At 43.1% G+C, this 16,355-nt stretch overlaps 1 protein-coding gene across 2 annotated transcripts in view; it reads left to right on the plus strand.

Annotated features, from left to right (window-relative positions):
- Positions 1 to 5,222: 5,222 nt before the first annotated feature.
- LOC106910999 (actin-related protein 2/3 complex subunit 1A-A) overlaps positions 5,223 to 16,355 on the plus strand; it is a 24,684-nt gene continuing 13,551 nt past the window's right edge. Inside the window, exons 1-3 of one of the 2 annotated variants that reach the window (XM_088007973.1) lie at positions 5,223 to 5,360; positions 5,938 to 6,056; positions 13,275 to 13,379. In XM_088007973.1, coding sequence (XP_087864099.1) covers positions 5,993 to 6,056; positions 13,275 to 13,379 — 169 coding nt within the window. In that variant the 5' untranslated portion in view covers positions 5,223 to 5,360; positions 5,938 to 5,992. The remainder of the gene's footprint in view (positions 5,361 to 5,937; positions 6,057 to 13,274; positions 13,380 to 16,355) is intronic. The other variant, XM_088007974.1, reaches the window with a different exon arrangement.

Below are 16,355 nucleotides of genomic sequence, written 5' to 3' on the forward strand. Positions count from 1 at the left end.
AGTGTGGAAAATACTGTATTTTTAAATATCTCAATCTGAAGTATTAGTGTATTAATACAGCTTATGTAATTAAATAAAAATTATTTATTCTATTAGAATTATTTTCACTCTGCTGTCAATAACAGAGTTGACATACTGTAATTATTTTTTATCTGGACAAAAGTAAGAAAAATGTGTAGTTTAATGTTTGAAAATGACTGATTTATAAATCAAAAGTAATTTCTCAATAATGTATAAAAAATAAATACAAGAAAAATATTTGTTGTCTTGAAACATTAAATGTACATTAAATTATGTAAATATAATCTTTAATAAAACACTGTAAAAGTGTCTGTTCATCAATGTAAATATAGAAATTATCAGAATAATTTCTATCAAATAAAAACATTGTGCTCTTTATTCAGAAATGCCCCAAAACAATTAAATAATCACATCAAAAGTTAGAAACTCTGTCTTTAGTCATTTCTTTGATTGCCAAAAATATTAATGTGTGAGAAAATGTGTCAATAACAGGCATTAATTTAAAATACTTTGTAGAACGGGAATTTCTGAAGTTCGATCCATTTACCTGTATTATCTTACTGGCGCATAGGCCACATTCAATATGGCGGACGCTGTTACGTATCACAGCAACAGAGACCTGCTGTTTTCTTCAGCTGAGTTGGTCCTGGGTCAGCCCTTCAGGGTCCAGTGGGTTTGGTTGATTCCCAGGGGAGTAGAACGGTTCTAAATGGGGAATCTAGATCTTTTGCCCTGTTGGCAGCACATCACTGCCTTCCACAGGTGTTTGTGCCAAAGGACCTAATGTCTGCCGAGTATGTATTTATCTGCCATGACTCACACCGCTCACCACTTCAGCCTCCTTACGATGGTCCATTCCGAGTTTTGGAGAGGGGACTGAAGGATTTTTTGGTGGAGTTGAGGGGTAATCAGGAGAGTATTTTGGTGGACTGTTTGAAGCCTGCTCATGTGTTACCAGGGGACCCAGTTGAGTTGGCTCATCCACCTTGCCGTGGTCGTCCCCCAGTTTCTTTACCCACTCTTCTGGGTCCTTCCCTTACAGCTGGTTTGTCCCCCTCAGGGGGACAGTTCAGTAGCAATCGATCTGGAGAGTCTCTTTCAATTTCAACCCCTTTTCCTGTGAAAAGAAGCTGTGGTGGTGGTGGACTAATTAAGCTCCCTAGCCGTTACCATTAGGTATTTCAATTGTTTTGTTTGTCTCTGCTGCTTAGTTTTTCCTTTGTGTGTTTTCTTTTCCATACTTGTGATGTTTTTTCACATGTTATGTGTTTTTGGATTTATGACATTCTGTGCGTTCAGGGGGTGCCCGTGTGGCGGATACAATGTATATATTTCACACCCGAATGTGTGCTTTTATTGTGAAGGGGAGAAAGTGAGGTGAGAAGACACTAACAGTTGTCATTCATTCGATTTTTGGTTTTTGTTGTAAGACATTGAGAATAAATCAAGACTCAAATTACTTTTTCGTATTTTTCTGCTGGCTTCCACAGGGTAAACTAATTTAAATTAATAATGAGGCTTAGAAAACTAAAAATTGAGGCTTATGTGTTTGTGTTATCATCAAATACCTTACAAAGGGCCACCATGAAGTCTAAGACCCTGCTGTTAGTCAGGGTCTTTTACAATTTTTTTTTTCTTTCCAGATTATGAAGACCTCAGAAAGGTGATTGACTCAAGACTGCAATACCTGCACAGAGACAATGTAGCAAACAACGTACAAAATTAAATTAAAACTTAAACTATGTCTGCTGGCTAAAGGAGCTAAACCTTTATCCATCTATCCATCAATTTTCTCACACCCTTGTCCTTAGTGAGGTCGGGAGGGGTGCAGGTGTCTATTCCAGCAAGACATTTTGGGTGAGGGGCAGGGTACACCCTGGACAGGTCGCCAGTCTGTCGCAGCTAAATCTTAAGTTCTCAAATATATATTAATAGTTCTTAAGCAAACCAAAATACATACTTGTAAATGTAATAACCTTTTTCTGCTTTGTCAATACCTGGGTTCCCTGACAGGAAGTGAAGTGTCTCAATCATTCATCAATGACGATTTCAGTGATGTGACAGTATGGAGATGGAGTCTGGATTAGCCAAGGGTGTTAGGTGATGGAGGTTTTGCTGAAGACAGACTGGGGTTGTAGATCATAAAACAGCAGTCTCTATGTAGCATGCAATAGCTGTGTGGTCCGGCACTGATGAGTCTGATTTGGACCTGAAATTCAAGACCGTAGTGCTGAGATGTTATTGTTGTTGACGTTTGAAGGTGGTGTAAGTAGACACACACTCTAACAACAAAAAATACATCAAGACAAAATACAGTTATTAGTTATTCTTAAACTGAAGCCTTTTAGGGAAAAGAGAAAGACAGAATATGGCTCTGAAAATTCTGTGGACACCATCATCATCTAAAAAATGGCCAGGAAATTAAAGGAGTTGATCTAAAATAATGTATATACTTGGAAAAAAGCTATGCTTTAAGAAAACTACAACTGTAGACAGAATGTAACTTAAATGAATTAAATATACATGAACTGATGATAGATTGGGGCTGCACAGTGGCGCAGTTAGTAGAGCTGTTACCTTGATGGCAACCAGTTTGTCCCAAAGAAAATATCCAAACATCAACATAAGAATGAATTTCACATTGACAAAACTGAGCACTGTTGCCTAGCAAGAAGGTTCTGGGTTCGATTCCTGGCCTGGGGTCTTTCTACATGGAGTTTGCATGTTCTCCTTGTGCATCCATGGGTTCTCTCTGGGTTCTCCGGTTTCCTCCCACAGTCCAAAAACATGACTGTCAGGTTAAATGGTCTCTCTAAATTGTCCCTAGGTGTGTGTATGTGCATGGTTGTGTGTCCTGTCTGTCTATGTGTTGCCGTGCAACAGACTGGTAACCTGTCCAGGGTGACCCCGCCTCTCACCCAGAACATTAGCTGGAGATGGGCACCAGCAACCCTCCTGACCCCCACTAAGGGACAAGGGTGTACAGAAGATGGATGATGATGGATTGTGTATTGAAATTACTTTGTTTAGTAGGAAGCTGTCCTGTGACAACAAAAATCATGTTTCTTTTACAATATGATCAATATTTAATTTTGTAATTTCATCTTTGCTCTATAACATTAAATTAGGCAGTAAGCATGATGTGGGACATTTTTAAACTCACCATGTGTCTTCATGACTGACCATGGCACAGTATGCAGAAAAGAGGGTTGTGTTCTCAGGACACCAGAATGGAGACTTTGCTGTGGTTGAGAAATTAAAATGACATCAAGAGTCATGTTGACTCTGAATAATGACAGCAGCAGATCCTGCTGTCGTGTTTGTTGAGTGGACCCAAAAGCAGCAGGTATGTAAAGTAGAGTTGAATTTTAATGAAAAGATTAACAAACTTACAGTAGTGATGGGCCATCTGAAGCCAGGCTTTGAGGCGTGTACCGGGTAAAAAGGGGACTGGTCAGAAGCCTCAAAGTGTGCCCCGTTTCAAGGCCTGTGTCGTCTTGCTGAAAACCACGTGACTGGCAACAAACGAGGCCTCACATTGTATGGGTCACACGACTGCTTCATTTTGCGTGTCGGTTTTCAAAATAAAAGCACGATGAACCATGCTGCTTCATGGGTTGTTGTCTATTTGGTCGCAGATCAGAGGAGAATATTTGTCTTCAGTGGCCAAAATAAAATGAACATTGACCAACATATCTGATGTGTATTCATGATAGCACTCATCAAAATGTTTGTTACTGGTTTTCTCAATTGTAGATTATGTTGTTTTTTAATAACTATATTTTTGTGATTTTATGATGTAAATCTCTTTGAACTGCATTGTTGTTGAAATGTGCTACACAAATAAACTTGATTGATTGTCTGAAATGGAGCCAGCAAGAGGAAAATCTCTGACATCTGGGAATACTTTGAGATGATCATGCACAATAAAATTCATCTTAAATAAAAATAATTAACCCTCCACCTCCCAATTTCTCACCTTCTGGAAAGTTCCACTATTATTTGTAGTCTGATTAGTAAAGATATATCAGTCTTGCACAGCAGAAACAGATTTAATCCTGTTGAAAGACTAAAATTCTGCATGTAGCCAAATATGAGGGATCAGAGCCAATTAGAAATCCAAGAAAAAGTGAACGCTCCAACAGGCACTGCACTCCCAAGACACTAAAACATCAAATGTCTTTATTGTCCGTCTATGACATAAAAGAAACCCAACACAACCACTGACGTTCAACATAAACCAGGATTAGATTGGCTACAAATAACTTTAATAATTAAAACATATGACAGTTAAATATGGTTTCATTGATTCTCCTGTTACTAAACATGAGTTTGATGAAAACTTTGTGACAATATTGCATTTAGTAGTTTTTGGAAGTATGATCCACCTGAGTGACAAGGCTGTTACAGTTTCACCAGCAGATGTCACTAGTGAGCAATAAATGAAGCATCAAGTAATGAACCTTTTTGCAAAGCAAAGGGTTGGAAAGCTTCATTGCTTCATGAGGCTTCATTTACCCATCACTAAGTTACAGCACAATCCAAAAGGGTAACAAGGAACAGAACCATGAAACCTGGTGGTGAGGGGGACGAATAAGATGACAGGGAACGGACGAAAAAGGTGACGAGATGATCCAGGGAGTAGTGAGTGAGAAAGAAAAGCTTATTTACTGAGAGGTAGAACACTGAGACAAAGGACCTAGGCTGATGAGATACGTTGCAGGTGAGAGTGATGGAAGCAGGAGGCAGATTGACGATAGGAAAAGAGAAAGTGGCACACGGAGTAAGGAAGAGTACAAAAGAGAAGAGGAAATAAATTAACACTAAAGAATAGCTACACTAACGACACAAAAATTGGAGCAACAATAACTATAACAAATAAACAAAACTAGAAACACCCAGAAGAATGAACTAAAGGAAAAGAGGAACAAGACGGATATCACTAAAATAGGAAAGTAACACAAAATACTAAAACTAGAATGAAATCAAACTACCAAAACAACTCAACAACCTGGAATCCCAACAGAGACAAGAACATTTAAAAACAACAAACGCATGTATTAGGAAAAGGAAAAACAAAATGTATTTCTGCTTTTATTTTTAATTATGACAGTTTTGGTCCTCCATAACAAAGCTGTATCCTTTACAGATGAGGTGCTTGCTCAACTGCTATTAGCAAACACACCCACCCTTATTCCACTCCTTTCAGTTACATCACAGCCATTTCCTTCACTGCAGCCAGACTGCTTCATTCGTGTAGACTGTCCAGAGTCCACGAATACCGCTCAGCTTTTCTTCACCCTCACCACTAATTCAAGTGAAGACCTTACACACTAAAGGTAAACAAAGTATTACTTTTCATTGTTTTAAGCAGGAATACCAGGAGACCTTTTGTTTTATGCTTTCCAATTACTGAATATGGCAAAATTAAAGTATAATTCCATCTGAAAGCTATTTGGAGTATTCTGACACAATAACATTGTTTGCTTAGGTTATGAAAAACCTAGCAAAAGGGTACTTGGACCAGATATTTAGTATCTTCCTAAACAGAACATTTCAGGCTGTCAGATAACATCGTAAACATTATTGGAAACATGTAGAATTTATCTCTGCGATTTAACAGTTCTTACCACTTGAACTACAGCATTGAGCAACAGACGCATTTACATCACATTTCTCTTTGTATGAACACTATGTGATATAAAGATAAGCTTATCTTAAGGCCATAGGTGAAGAAGTCTGCCAGTGAAATCAACAAAATAAACTGCACTTGGATGTTGGACTAAAAGATGGGATATATCTTTTAAATGTGTAAAGCATTTTGCTTCTTGAGTCATGTTCTTCCAAATAAAGAGGCTTTTTGTTTGTATTTAAAAATATTTTTTCTTAAACTGAACAGTAATTTTTTTTCTTCAGCAGCACATCTGAAAAACAGCCACATTCCAAAAGCCTCTCCTGGTCCTGCTCAGACATGTCGCTCCATAGCTTTGGGCTTGAGCCACTCTCCTGCCACGCCTGGAACAAAGATAGGACTCGTACGTGAAACTGCATTCATACCAACATTTAACCATTTCTTTGGGATAAAATGTTGCCACCCCTGATATTTTTTTCACTATACATTGTTGGTTTATTTAAAAGAAAAAAGGCCAGTTCAGTTCCTGTTCCAGGATGGTTGCTACCATTATTGTGGTAATGTTACCAGGACAACCACATAGAATCCAATTATCAATACAGGAAATGAAGTGAAAGAGCTTTAATGCAGACATGTAGCTGCAATTAAGCTGTGGGATATTATTACAAATGGTTCCAGTATAGAATGCATACAGCTCACCCCTGTTAGTTGGAATAACATAAAATTGCTATTTCTGATTGCTGTTACATTTATTGGTAGCACTTTATTTGAAGGGGGTTGAATAAGACTGACATGACACTGTCATAAAAACCTGTCATAAACATCAATAAGCCTTCATGAATATTTATGACTGTTGTCATAAAGCGTCATTCGGTAAATTATGACACTTTTAATACAAAGTTGACATTATTCAAAATGTCTTTGTTTTGACAACTTGACATTAACCAGGAAATCATTACTGATATAAATTTGTTATAAAAGTATTACTGATTGCACTTTAAAAAATTAGGTAACTTTATGTTATTAAAGGTAAAGTTTAAACAGTAATGATTTCCTGGTTAATGTCAAGTTGTCATAACAAAAACATTTTGAATAATGTCAACTTTGTATTAAAAGTGTCATAATTTACCGAATGACGCTTTATGACAACAGTCATAAATATTCATGAAGGCTTATTCATGTTCATGAAGGTGTTATGTCATGTTAATGAAAGTGTCATGACTGTCATGCTGGGAGGTAACTTTTTGACCCACATGCAGAAACAAGAGAACCAAGTATCAGTAAAAGATGTTTAATGAAAAAAACAATAGAGCTTCAGCAGGTTCAAGGAACTCGGCAACAGGAACGGGTGTCAGACGGCAGGTAAGCGGGGGTGGATACTGGTATTTCCTTGGGGTCGTTTTGGGTGTGGTAATCTGCTGCGGGCCATCCGGTGTAGGGGGAAACCAGCAGACGACGTCAGAGGGCGGACAGCTGCGGGCCTCAGCTTAGCGGGGCAGATCGAGGTGGGCAACCGGCGAAGGGTAAGAGGGTCAGGAACAGCCAGGAACTCAAAGCCTCGGAGTAGACCCAGGACGTCTCGAGGAGGTTGTCTGGAAACGAGTAAACACAACAGATGTCACTGGAAGGTTCTCAGAGGAATCACTAACTGATCTAGTGGTGGCCTGCAGTACCATTACTGGTTAACAATCTGGCATCGATGTGTTGGTTGGCTCCACTCTTAAGCCTCTTCGGAGATGAGAAAATCTCCGACAGGTGTGCGGATCCCAGCGTCCCTGGTCACGCCCACCAGAGATCATCCACCAGGCGGCCCCTGGTGGAAGGAGCGAGAAGCAGCAGGAGAACCACCACAGTACCCCCCCCTCAATGACCGCCACCCGGCGGTCCAACAGAAGACGAAGCTTGAAAATCAGTAAGCAAAGAGGGGTCTAGAATGAACGAACCAGGTACCCAAGAACGATCCTCCGGGCCGTAACCCTCCCAGTCCACGAGGTACTGCCAGCCTCTACCCCGGCGACGGGAGGCCACGACCCGGCGAACCGCATAAGCCGGGTGCCCATCAACATCCAGGGTGGGAGGAGGGGGTTCGGCCGGAGGGCACAAAGGACTGGTCTGGACTGGTTTGATCTGTGACACATGGAAGGTAGGGTGTACACGGAGAGAGGCAGGTAGATGGAGGCGGACAGCAGAAGGACTTATGACGGAATCAATAACATAAGGGCCGATGAAACGGGGAGAGAGTTTTCTAGACATTGCTTTCAAGGGAATGTCCTTAGCCGAGAGCCAAACCTGTTGTCCAGGTGAGTATTGAGGGGCTGGTCGTCTCTTGCGGTCGGCCCAGCGGCGGTTCTGGTCAGCCGTGCGGTGGAGTGCGGAGATCGTTCGTTTCCAAATGGCCTTGCAGCGATGGATGTGATGACGAACAGACGTCACAGCGATCTCTGTCTCATCGGTGGGCAGCAGGGGGGGTTGGTAACCCAATGAGACCTCAAACGGAGACAGGCCCGTGGCAGCTGAAACAAGAGAATTATGGGCATATTCTACCCAAGGCAGAAACAAAGACCAGTCTGAGGGGTTGGAAGCGGTGAGGCATCGTAGAGTAGATTCAAGTTCTTGATTTAACCGTTCAACTTGACCATTAGACTGTGGGTGGTAACCGGAGGTGAGTGTGACTTTAGCTTCGAGGGCCGTGCAAAAGTGTTTCCAGACCTGAGACGTAAACTGGGGTCCTCTATCAGAGAGGATGTCTTGTGGGATGCCGTGCAGGCGGAAAACATGTTTAACCAATAGCTGGGCTGTTTGGAAGGCAGATGGGAGTTTACGGAGCGGAATAAGGTGGCAGGATTTAGAAAAACGGTCAATAACTGATAAGATGGTGGTCATTCCCTTGGAAAGGGGTAACCCGGTGACAAAATCTATGGAAATGTGGGACCAGGGGCGTTTGGGAATGGGTAATGGCTGCAAAAGACCAAAGGGTGGCTGATGGGAAGACTTATTACGGGCACAGGTAGGACAGGCCGAGATGTAATCTCTAATATCTTTGTGCAGAGACGGCCACCAAAAACGGCGAGAGACCAATGCTATGGTCCGACTAGCGCCAGGGTGAGCGAAAAGCTTAGATGCGTGCAACCACTGAATTAAGCGAGATCTGACTGAGGTAGGGACAAAAATCTTGTTAGGTGGGCCGGTTCCAGGGTCGGGTTCAGACTGTTGTGCTTGTTGGATAAGGTCTTGGACCTCCCAGGTAACTGTACCAACAGTGCAGCTAGGAGGCAGGATGGTGGCTGGGACCTTCTCTGAGTTGTCAGGAGCATGAATTCTGGAAAGTGCGTCTGGCTTAACGTTTCGGGAACCTGGCCGGTAAGTGATGGAGAGATTGAAACGGGAGAAAAATAGGGACCAACGGGACTGACGGGGATTGAGTCTTCTGGCTGACTGTAAATAGGAAAGGTTTTTATGGTCTGTCCAAACCAAAATGGGGTGTTCTGCACCCTCCAGCCAGTGCCGCCACTCCTCCAGGGCAAGTTTTATGGCCAATAACTCACGGTCTCCCACATCGTAGTTCCGCTCCGCGGGGTTTAGTCTGCGTGAAAAAAAGGCACATGGGTGAGTCTTCTGATCAGAGCCAGACACTTGAGATAACACGGCACCAACACCAACATCTGATGCGTCCACCTCCACAATGAACTGTCTACTGGGATCAGGCTGGACGAGGACGGGTGCACTGGAAAACAGAGACTTTAACCTAGTGAAGGCTACATCTGCCTCCGACGTCCAGGTAAATGAAACCTTGGTGGAAGTCAGAGCGGTGAGGGGTTGGGCGGTCTGGCTATAGTTACGGATGAATCTTCTATAGAAATTGGCAAAACCAAGAAACCGTTGCAATTGCTTTCGGGTCTCTGGAACGGGCCAATCCAAAACTGCCTTTATTTTTTCCTCAGATGGTCTCACCTGTCTGCCCTCAAGAATGAACCCCAGGAAAGACACTGATGGCTGATGAAACTCACACTTTTCAGCCTTTACATAGAGTTTGTTCTCCAGGAGTCGTTGTAGGACCAGGCGGACATGGCGTTTGTGTTCTGACAGATCCTTGGAAAAGATCAAAATGTCATCTAAATAGACAAAGACGAACACATTCAAAAAATCCCTCAGAACATCATTCACCAATGCTTGAAAAAATGCGGGAGCATTACACAGCCCGAACGGCATAACTAGATACTCGTAGTGACCAATAGGGGTCTTAAAGGCAGTCTTCCACTCGTCTCCTTGTCTAATGCGTAACAGGTGATAAGCGTTCCGGAGATCGAGTTTAGAGAAAACTGTGGCACCCACCACCGGTTCAAAGGCTGATGAGAGGAGTGGTAAGGGGTATTTATTTTTAACAGTGATTTGATTCAAACCTCTGTAGTCAATGCAAGGCCTCAACGAACCGTCCTTCTTGCTGACAAAAAAAAACCCGGCTCCCAGAGGTGACGAAGAGGGGCGTATGATACCCGCAGCTAATGACTCGTTGATATACTTCTCCATCGTCTCCCTTTCCGGATGCGAGATGTTAAATAGTCGACTGTCCGGTAAAGGGGCTCCTGGAAGTAGATCAATAGCACAGTCATACGAGCGATGAGGAGGTAGAGTCAAAGCCTTGGACTTACTGAACACAGGTGCGAGATCGTGATACTCAGCGGGAATGGACGACAAATCAGGTGGGTCCGCTCCTTGTGGATTAGCCGGCGGAGGACTCGGGGGAACAGCTGAGCGGAGACAGTTAGAGTGACAGGCATGTGACCAAGACTCAACGTACATTTGTGACCAGTTGATGTGTGGATTATGTTGTTGAAGCCAGGAAAATCCCAAAACAATCGGGGTCCCAGCTGCCGGGAACACAAGGAAGGAAATAGTTTCTCTGTGGTTGCCGGAGATTATTAACTGAACAGGTTTGGTCTTGTGGGTGATCTGAGTGAGTGCTCTGCCGTTTAAGGCAGACACGCGTAAAGGGGTGGCGAGCGGAACGGCCTCAATTCCCATTTGCTGGATGAATTCTGAATCCAAAAGGTTCTGTTCACACCCCGAGTCGATCATGGCAGAAACAGAAAAAGTCTGATCTTTGAAAAACAGGGTCGCTGGTAATAAAAGGTGAGGAGTGTCCTGATGATGGTCCGTCAGTCTCCTCAAAACCTCTGACGGACCTGGGCTTTTAACCGTAACTCACAGTTGGAAATGAAGTGACCCGAGTCCCCACAATATAAACAGAGTTTGGACCTTAACCGTCTCTGCCTTTCCTCTGGGGTCAGACGCGTATGCCCCAGCTGCATGGGCTCCGGATCGGGTACAGCTGGTGGTGGAGCAGCAGGGGGTGATGTGCGAGTAGCGGTAAAGAGTCTTACAGCTGGATCAGCCCTGCTTTTCTCCCTTTTTCTGGCACGAATGCGATTGTCCAGCCGGATGGTTAAATTTATAAACTCATCCAACGTAGCTGGCTCATCAAGTGTCGCTAGTTCATCCTTAATCTGTTCATTTAAGGCGTGGAAATAGGCACTCTTTAGTGCAGCCTGATTCCAACCGGAAGCCACGGCCTTTATTCTGAAATCGATGGCGAACTCCGAAACAGTTCGTTGTCCCTGCTTGAGGGACCATAGCTCTCGGGAATCAGTGGCCTTGTCAGCGTCACGTGAAAAAACCATCTTAAATTCCCTTAGAAACTCCTCAAAAGTACATCCATAATCCAAGCAGGAAGGGAAACGGGACTCAGCCCAACACAATGCCTGTCCAGATAATCGTGAAATGATAAATGATATCTTAGCATTGTCATGTGGGAAACTTTGGGGTGAGTGATTGAACAGAATCGAGCACTGCAACAGGAAGCCTCTGCAGCTACCCGTTTCTCCAGCAAACCTTTCTGGGCTGAGTGGTTGTATTCCCGAAAACATGGGCTGGATGGTACTCACGGAACTGGATGGAGTGGGAGGAGCCGGAGGCGGGGTTGCAGCTGGGTCCGGGGCTGAAGCTGCAGCTGCAGCGGGAGCAGTGGCCTGCCGAGAAGATGCTTGTAAAAAGGTGATTAGTTCATCAAGCCAACTATTCGTCTCGGCCTGGCGGTTTGATAGCTCCTTAAGAGCAGAGTCATGCGTCTGGATAATGGTGTGCTGTTCCCGAATGGTTCTCCTAAGGGTTTCTGCTGGGTCAGTGTCTTGGCCAGATTGTTCTGTCATGCTGGGAGGTAACTTTTTGACCCACATGCAGAAACAAGAGAACCAAGTATCAGTAAAAGATGTTTAATGAAAAAAACAATAGAGCTTCAGCAGGTTCAAGGAACTCGGCAACAGGAACGGGTGTCAGGCGGCAGGTAAGCGGGGGTGGATACTGGTATTTCCTTGGGGTCGTTTTGGGTGTGGTAATCTGCTGCGGGCCATCCGGTGTAGGGGGAAACCAGCAGACGACGTCAGAGGGCGGACAGCTGCGGGCCTCAGCTTAGCGGGGCAGATCGAGGTGGGCAACCGGCGAAGGGTAAGAGGGTCAGGAACTGCCAGGAACTCAAAGCCTCGGAGTAGACCCAGGACGTCTCGAGGAGGTTGTCTGGAAACGAGTAAACACAACAGATGTCACTGGAAGGTTCTCAGAGGAATCACTAACTGATCTAGTGGTGGCCTGCAGTACCATTACTGGTTAACAATCTGGCATCGATGTGTTGGTTGGCTCCACTCTTAAGCCTCTTCGGAGATGAGAAAATCGCCGACAGGTGTGCGTATCCCAGCGTCCCTGGTCACGCCCACCAGAGATCATCCACCAGGCGGCCCCTGGTGGAAGGAGCGAGAAGCAGCAGGAGAACCACCACAATGACAGCCTTATTCAACCCCCTTCAAATAAAGTGTTACCCATTTATTGATATTAACAAAAACTGTAAGTATGTACATTTTTGTTTGAAATTCATGTTGTAGTCTTTCTAGGTTTTAGAAGTATATTTCAGCAATGGACTATTTGTAACTGCATGCTTAATAGCAGAATGTTCACAGAGAACATATTTTTCATGTTTACTATCTATATTCAGTTTAACATTTTAATAATGGGCAGTTGGACTTTATCACAGGTTAGGAATAATGTATTCATAAAGAACAGTCATTATTTAAGCATTAGCTGTAAGGCATTGTGCCAGCTCACTTTTTAGGCTCTGTTTATGATAACTGAGTAATTTTTTAAACAATACTTTACATGTTTACTGCCTCATCAATACAATGAGAAACAGTGAGGATCTACAATGAAAAAAAGAGATTCCTTACAGCCCTGGTTACTCTGGTTGTGGAACAAGCTGTTAATAGTTTCAAGAATAACTAACTAAATGAAAATATAAAATATTTAATCATTTTCCTTTGGTTTAAATAGAAGTATTTTTGAATAGAATTGAACATAAAGTAATGCAGTACAAACTCTAAAAGCACACATCTGCCAACCAGAAATAGTAAAATAAAAACATTTTTTTAAAAAGTAAGCAGATTGAGTTGAAGTGAAGAAAACTGTGGTTTCACCACAGCTGGCTGTGGTTTTCTCTACAATACATTTCACAGTGTTTTTTTTTTTGTGTGTGTGTGTGTGACATTGTATTAACATGTTTGAACATACATTCTTGCAGAAATTGCTGTGAGTCCTAACAACAATGTGGTGAACATTTATGAGAAGAAAGGCAAAGACTGGCATAAGATTCACGAGCTGACTGAGCACAGTGGACGCATCACAGGTACTGTTACCATCAGGGGTGAAAGTAGGGGGGTACGTTCAGGTACTGCATACCCCTAAAAGATTTAGTGGGGGTACGCAGTACCTGCAAGAGAGGGGAGCGGCTGTCTGCTGTAAAGAATCATTGGGTTCACTGTGCAGCCGTGACTGATTAGTTTTTCAAGAACAATTTATCAGGTATCATAGCGGCTTAATCAGTTAATAAATAACTTTTTTCCCATTTCATATTGTTTCTGAACTCTTCCTGCTTTGCTAGAGCAGGGGGGCGATATGTCGATAGAGGAAGGTTTTGAGTCGATCTCGGCATTAGGAGACAAACTGAACGCCGCCAGGACGCTGAGACCAGCAGGTCCTCCTCTGACTGGCTTATCAAAACGTTCATAACTTTATTAAAGAACAACAACAACATTTATAAAATGTGTTCAAATTAATGACCCAACAACAATAATAATCTCAGTAATTATTGTTTCAACAAGGTGTTGCGCAATTCTGTGCGTTTCGGTTCCATTACCAAAATAACTAGCAGAACATGAGTTTAAAATGAACTAATCAACCACCGCTGTGTTCATGAGAGGCTTTTTAATGATCGCAAAAATAAATCAAACCTGCAAACATAATATCGTAACGGACTAAATGTTATGTTTTTAACGTAATCTCAGGTCGGCTTGTGGAGCGCAGGCAGTTGCCATGGCAACGGTTGTGTTTAAATGACAGAGAGAGAGTAAAAAAGTGCGAGTGGTTTAGAGTTGATAACCTGTTCAGGTTGTTTTACCTTTGCTGTGGCTCATCACAGCCGCTGTAGTTTCTGAACGTTCAATAAATGACAAACTTGGACTAATTATCTCGTTCGTCTGCGAGTATATGTCATTTACAACAAACATCAAACACGGTAAATATGTTTCATTAAGTATTTAACAAACAAATGGCTTCTACCGCGATAATTATGTGAAATTAAATTATTTGTCTAATATAAAAAAAATAGTTTGGTGCTTTTGGGCTCAGAGTCTGAGAGGCTTTTCCTTTATCAAACTTTTTTTTTCTTTTTGCCTCTTTTTTTGATGATGAGATTTTCTCCAAAATAATAACCTTTTATAACCTTTAGCTAAACTGTTGAAAATGAGGCTCTAACATCCACAAATGACATTGAAATAAAATCCAGTCCAACATCTGGTTTGAGGTGATTCCTCTGGATCCTGTTGGAGGAAAAATATCCCAACTTCAGAAGATGAGCTTTAACCTAACAGAGCTCTGTGGTTCCTCCTGTCAGTGTGAGAGTCAGGGTGAGGAGGCGCCATGTTAGGAAGAGAAGTGGAAGCTGCAGGATCTTCAGAACAAACAGGTCATGATGCTGGGCTACTGATTATCCCTCTGTCTGGACACAGGATCAATAGAACCAGTTTAAAAGATAAAATGAATGGTTATATACCAGACATGGAAAACTGGGATGAACTCCATGCCATGATGGTCAGAATTTAGGTCTCATGGCATCTCAAGGTTCAACATTGCAGCCAGTGGGTTGAGGGACATGCAGCTTTATTTTGTAGCAATTCAAGAGCTACCAGTTTTTATCACTTCACAAAAAAATTAATCAGCACAGAAACTCCAAAGCACACAAAGAAGATTCCATTATATATATATATAAAAAAAATAAAAAATTCCCTTCTCACCCTCCGCGGGTGGTCTCTTTCATCCTCTGAGCTCGGGTCCTCTACCAGAGGCCTGGGAGCTTGAGGGTTCTGCGCAGTATCTTGGCTTCTCCAGTTCCTCTCTGAGGCCCTGGTATTTCTCCAGTTTCTCATGCTCCTTTTTCCTGATGTTGTGGTCACTTGGTATTGCTACATCCACCACAACGGCTTTCCTCTGTTTTTTATCCACCACCACAATGTCCGGTTGGTTCCCCACTTTGACCTCGGGGCTTCCAGTCCATATTCGGCACAGATGTTCCTGTACACTATGCCCGCCACTTGGTTATGTCGTTCCATGTATGCATCCTGCTGTTATGTGCTGGACTGTCTCAGAGGCCTCCTTGCACAACCTACACCTTGGGTCTTGTCTGGTGTGGTAGATCTGAGCCTCTATTGCTCTGGTGTTTAGTGCCTGTTCCTGGGCGGCCAGGATGAGGGCCTCTGTGCTGTCCTTGAGTCCAGCTTTCTCCAGCCATTGGTAGGATTTCCTGATATCAGCCACTTCAGTTATTTGTCGGTGGTACATCCCATGTAGGGGCTTGTCTTCCCATGATGGTTCCTCCAGCACCTCGTCCTCTGTTCCCCATTGTCTGAGACATTCGCTGAGCACATCGTCCATTGAGGCTTTGTCCTTGATGTATTTATGGATCTTGGAGCCTTTGTTTGGCAGTTTCGAGTGCTTCAGGTATGGGCATCTGGCTGTACTTCTTAGGTACTGGTCTTTTCATTGCACCTCTTTGGAGCTCTGACAGTTGGCTCACTTCCCTCCTTGTTATCTTGATCTTAGCCTCTAACCGTCTTTTCCATGATGGATATTGGGTCTCATAGTTGCTCTTATAGCCGAGCATTTCAAGGATCACTGATGCTGAGTTGTATATCAGCTCATTGGTTTCTGTTATGGTGTTGGTAGGGATTGTTCTCAATGCTGCATTCAGATCTTGAATGAGACTTTCTGATGGTACTTCACTCAGCCGTTGTAATTGGCGTCGGGGTTGCCTGGTGTTCATTCGGGCCACGATTCTCTCTCTCAGGTCAGTTGCTGTCTCGTTCAGCTTTGATAGTTCGTTCATTACTGGGGCTGCATACCCAGTCTCGGGGTGGGGAGTAGTTAACTCCCCCCTGACCTTATCTTTGGGCTCCTCCCTTTTGCCGTAGCATTTGTGTTGTACCTCGTCAATCTCAAGTTGTGATAGCAGTTGCCGTTTGCGGATGTTGGAACACTGAGCTACTAGTTGTTTGGCAGTCATTGTAGACTGTGGGTGTCGAAGTAACCATTCCACCCTCAGTCTTTG

This window comes from Poecilia mexicana, unplaced genomic scaffold (assembly GCF_051168715.1).
Source record: "Poecilia mexicana isolate PSO_F unplaced genomic scaffold, ASM5116871v1 scaffold_8, whole genome shotgun sequence".
Taxonomy (NCBI): domain Eukaryota; kingdom Metazoa; phylum Chordata; class Actinopteri; order Cyprinodontiformes; family Poeciliidae; genus Poecilia; species Poecilia mexicana.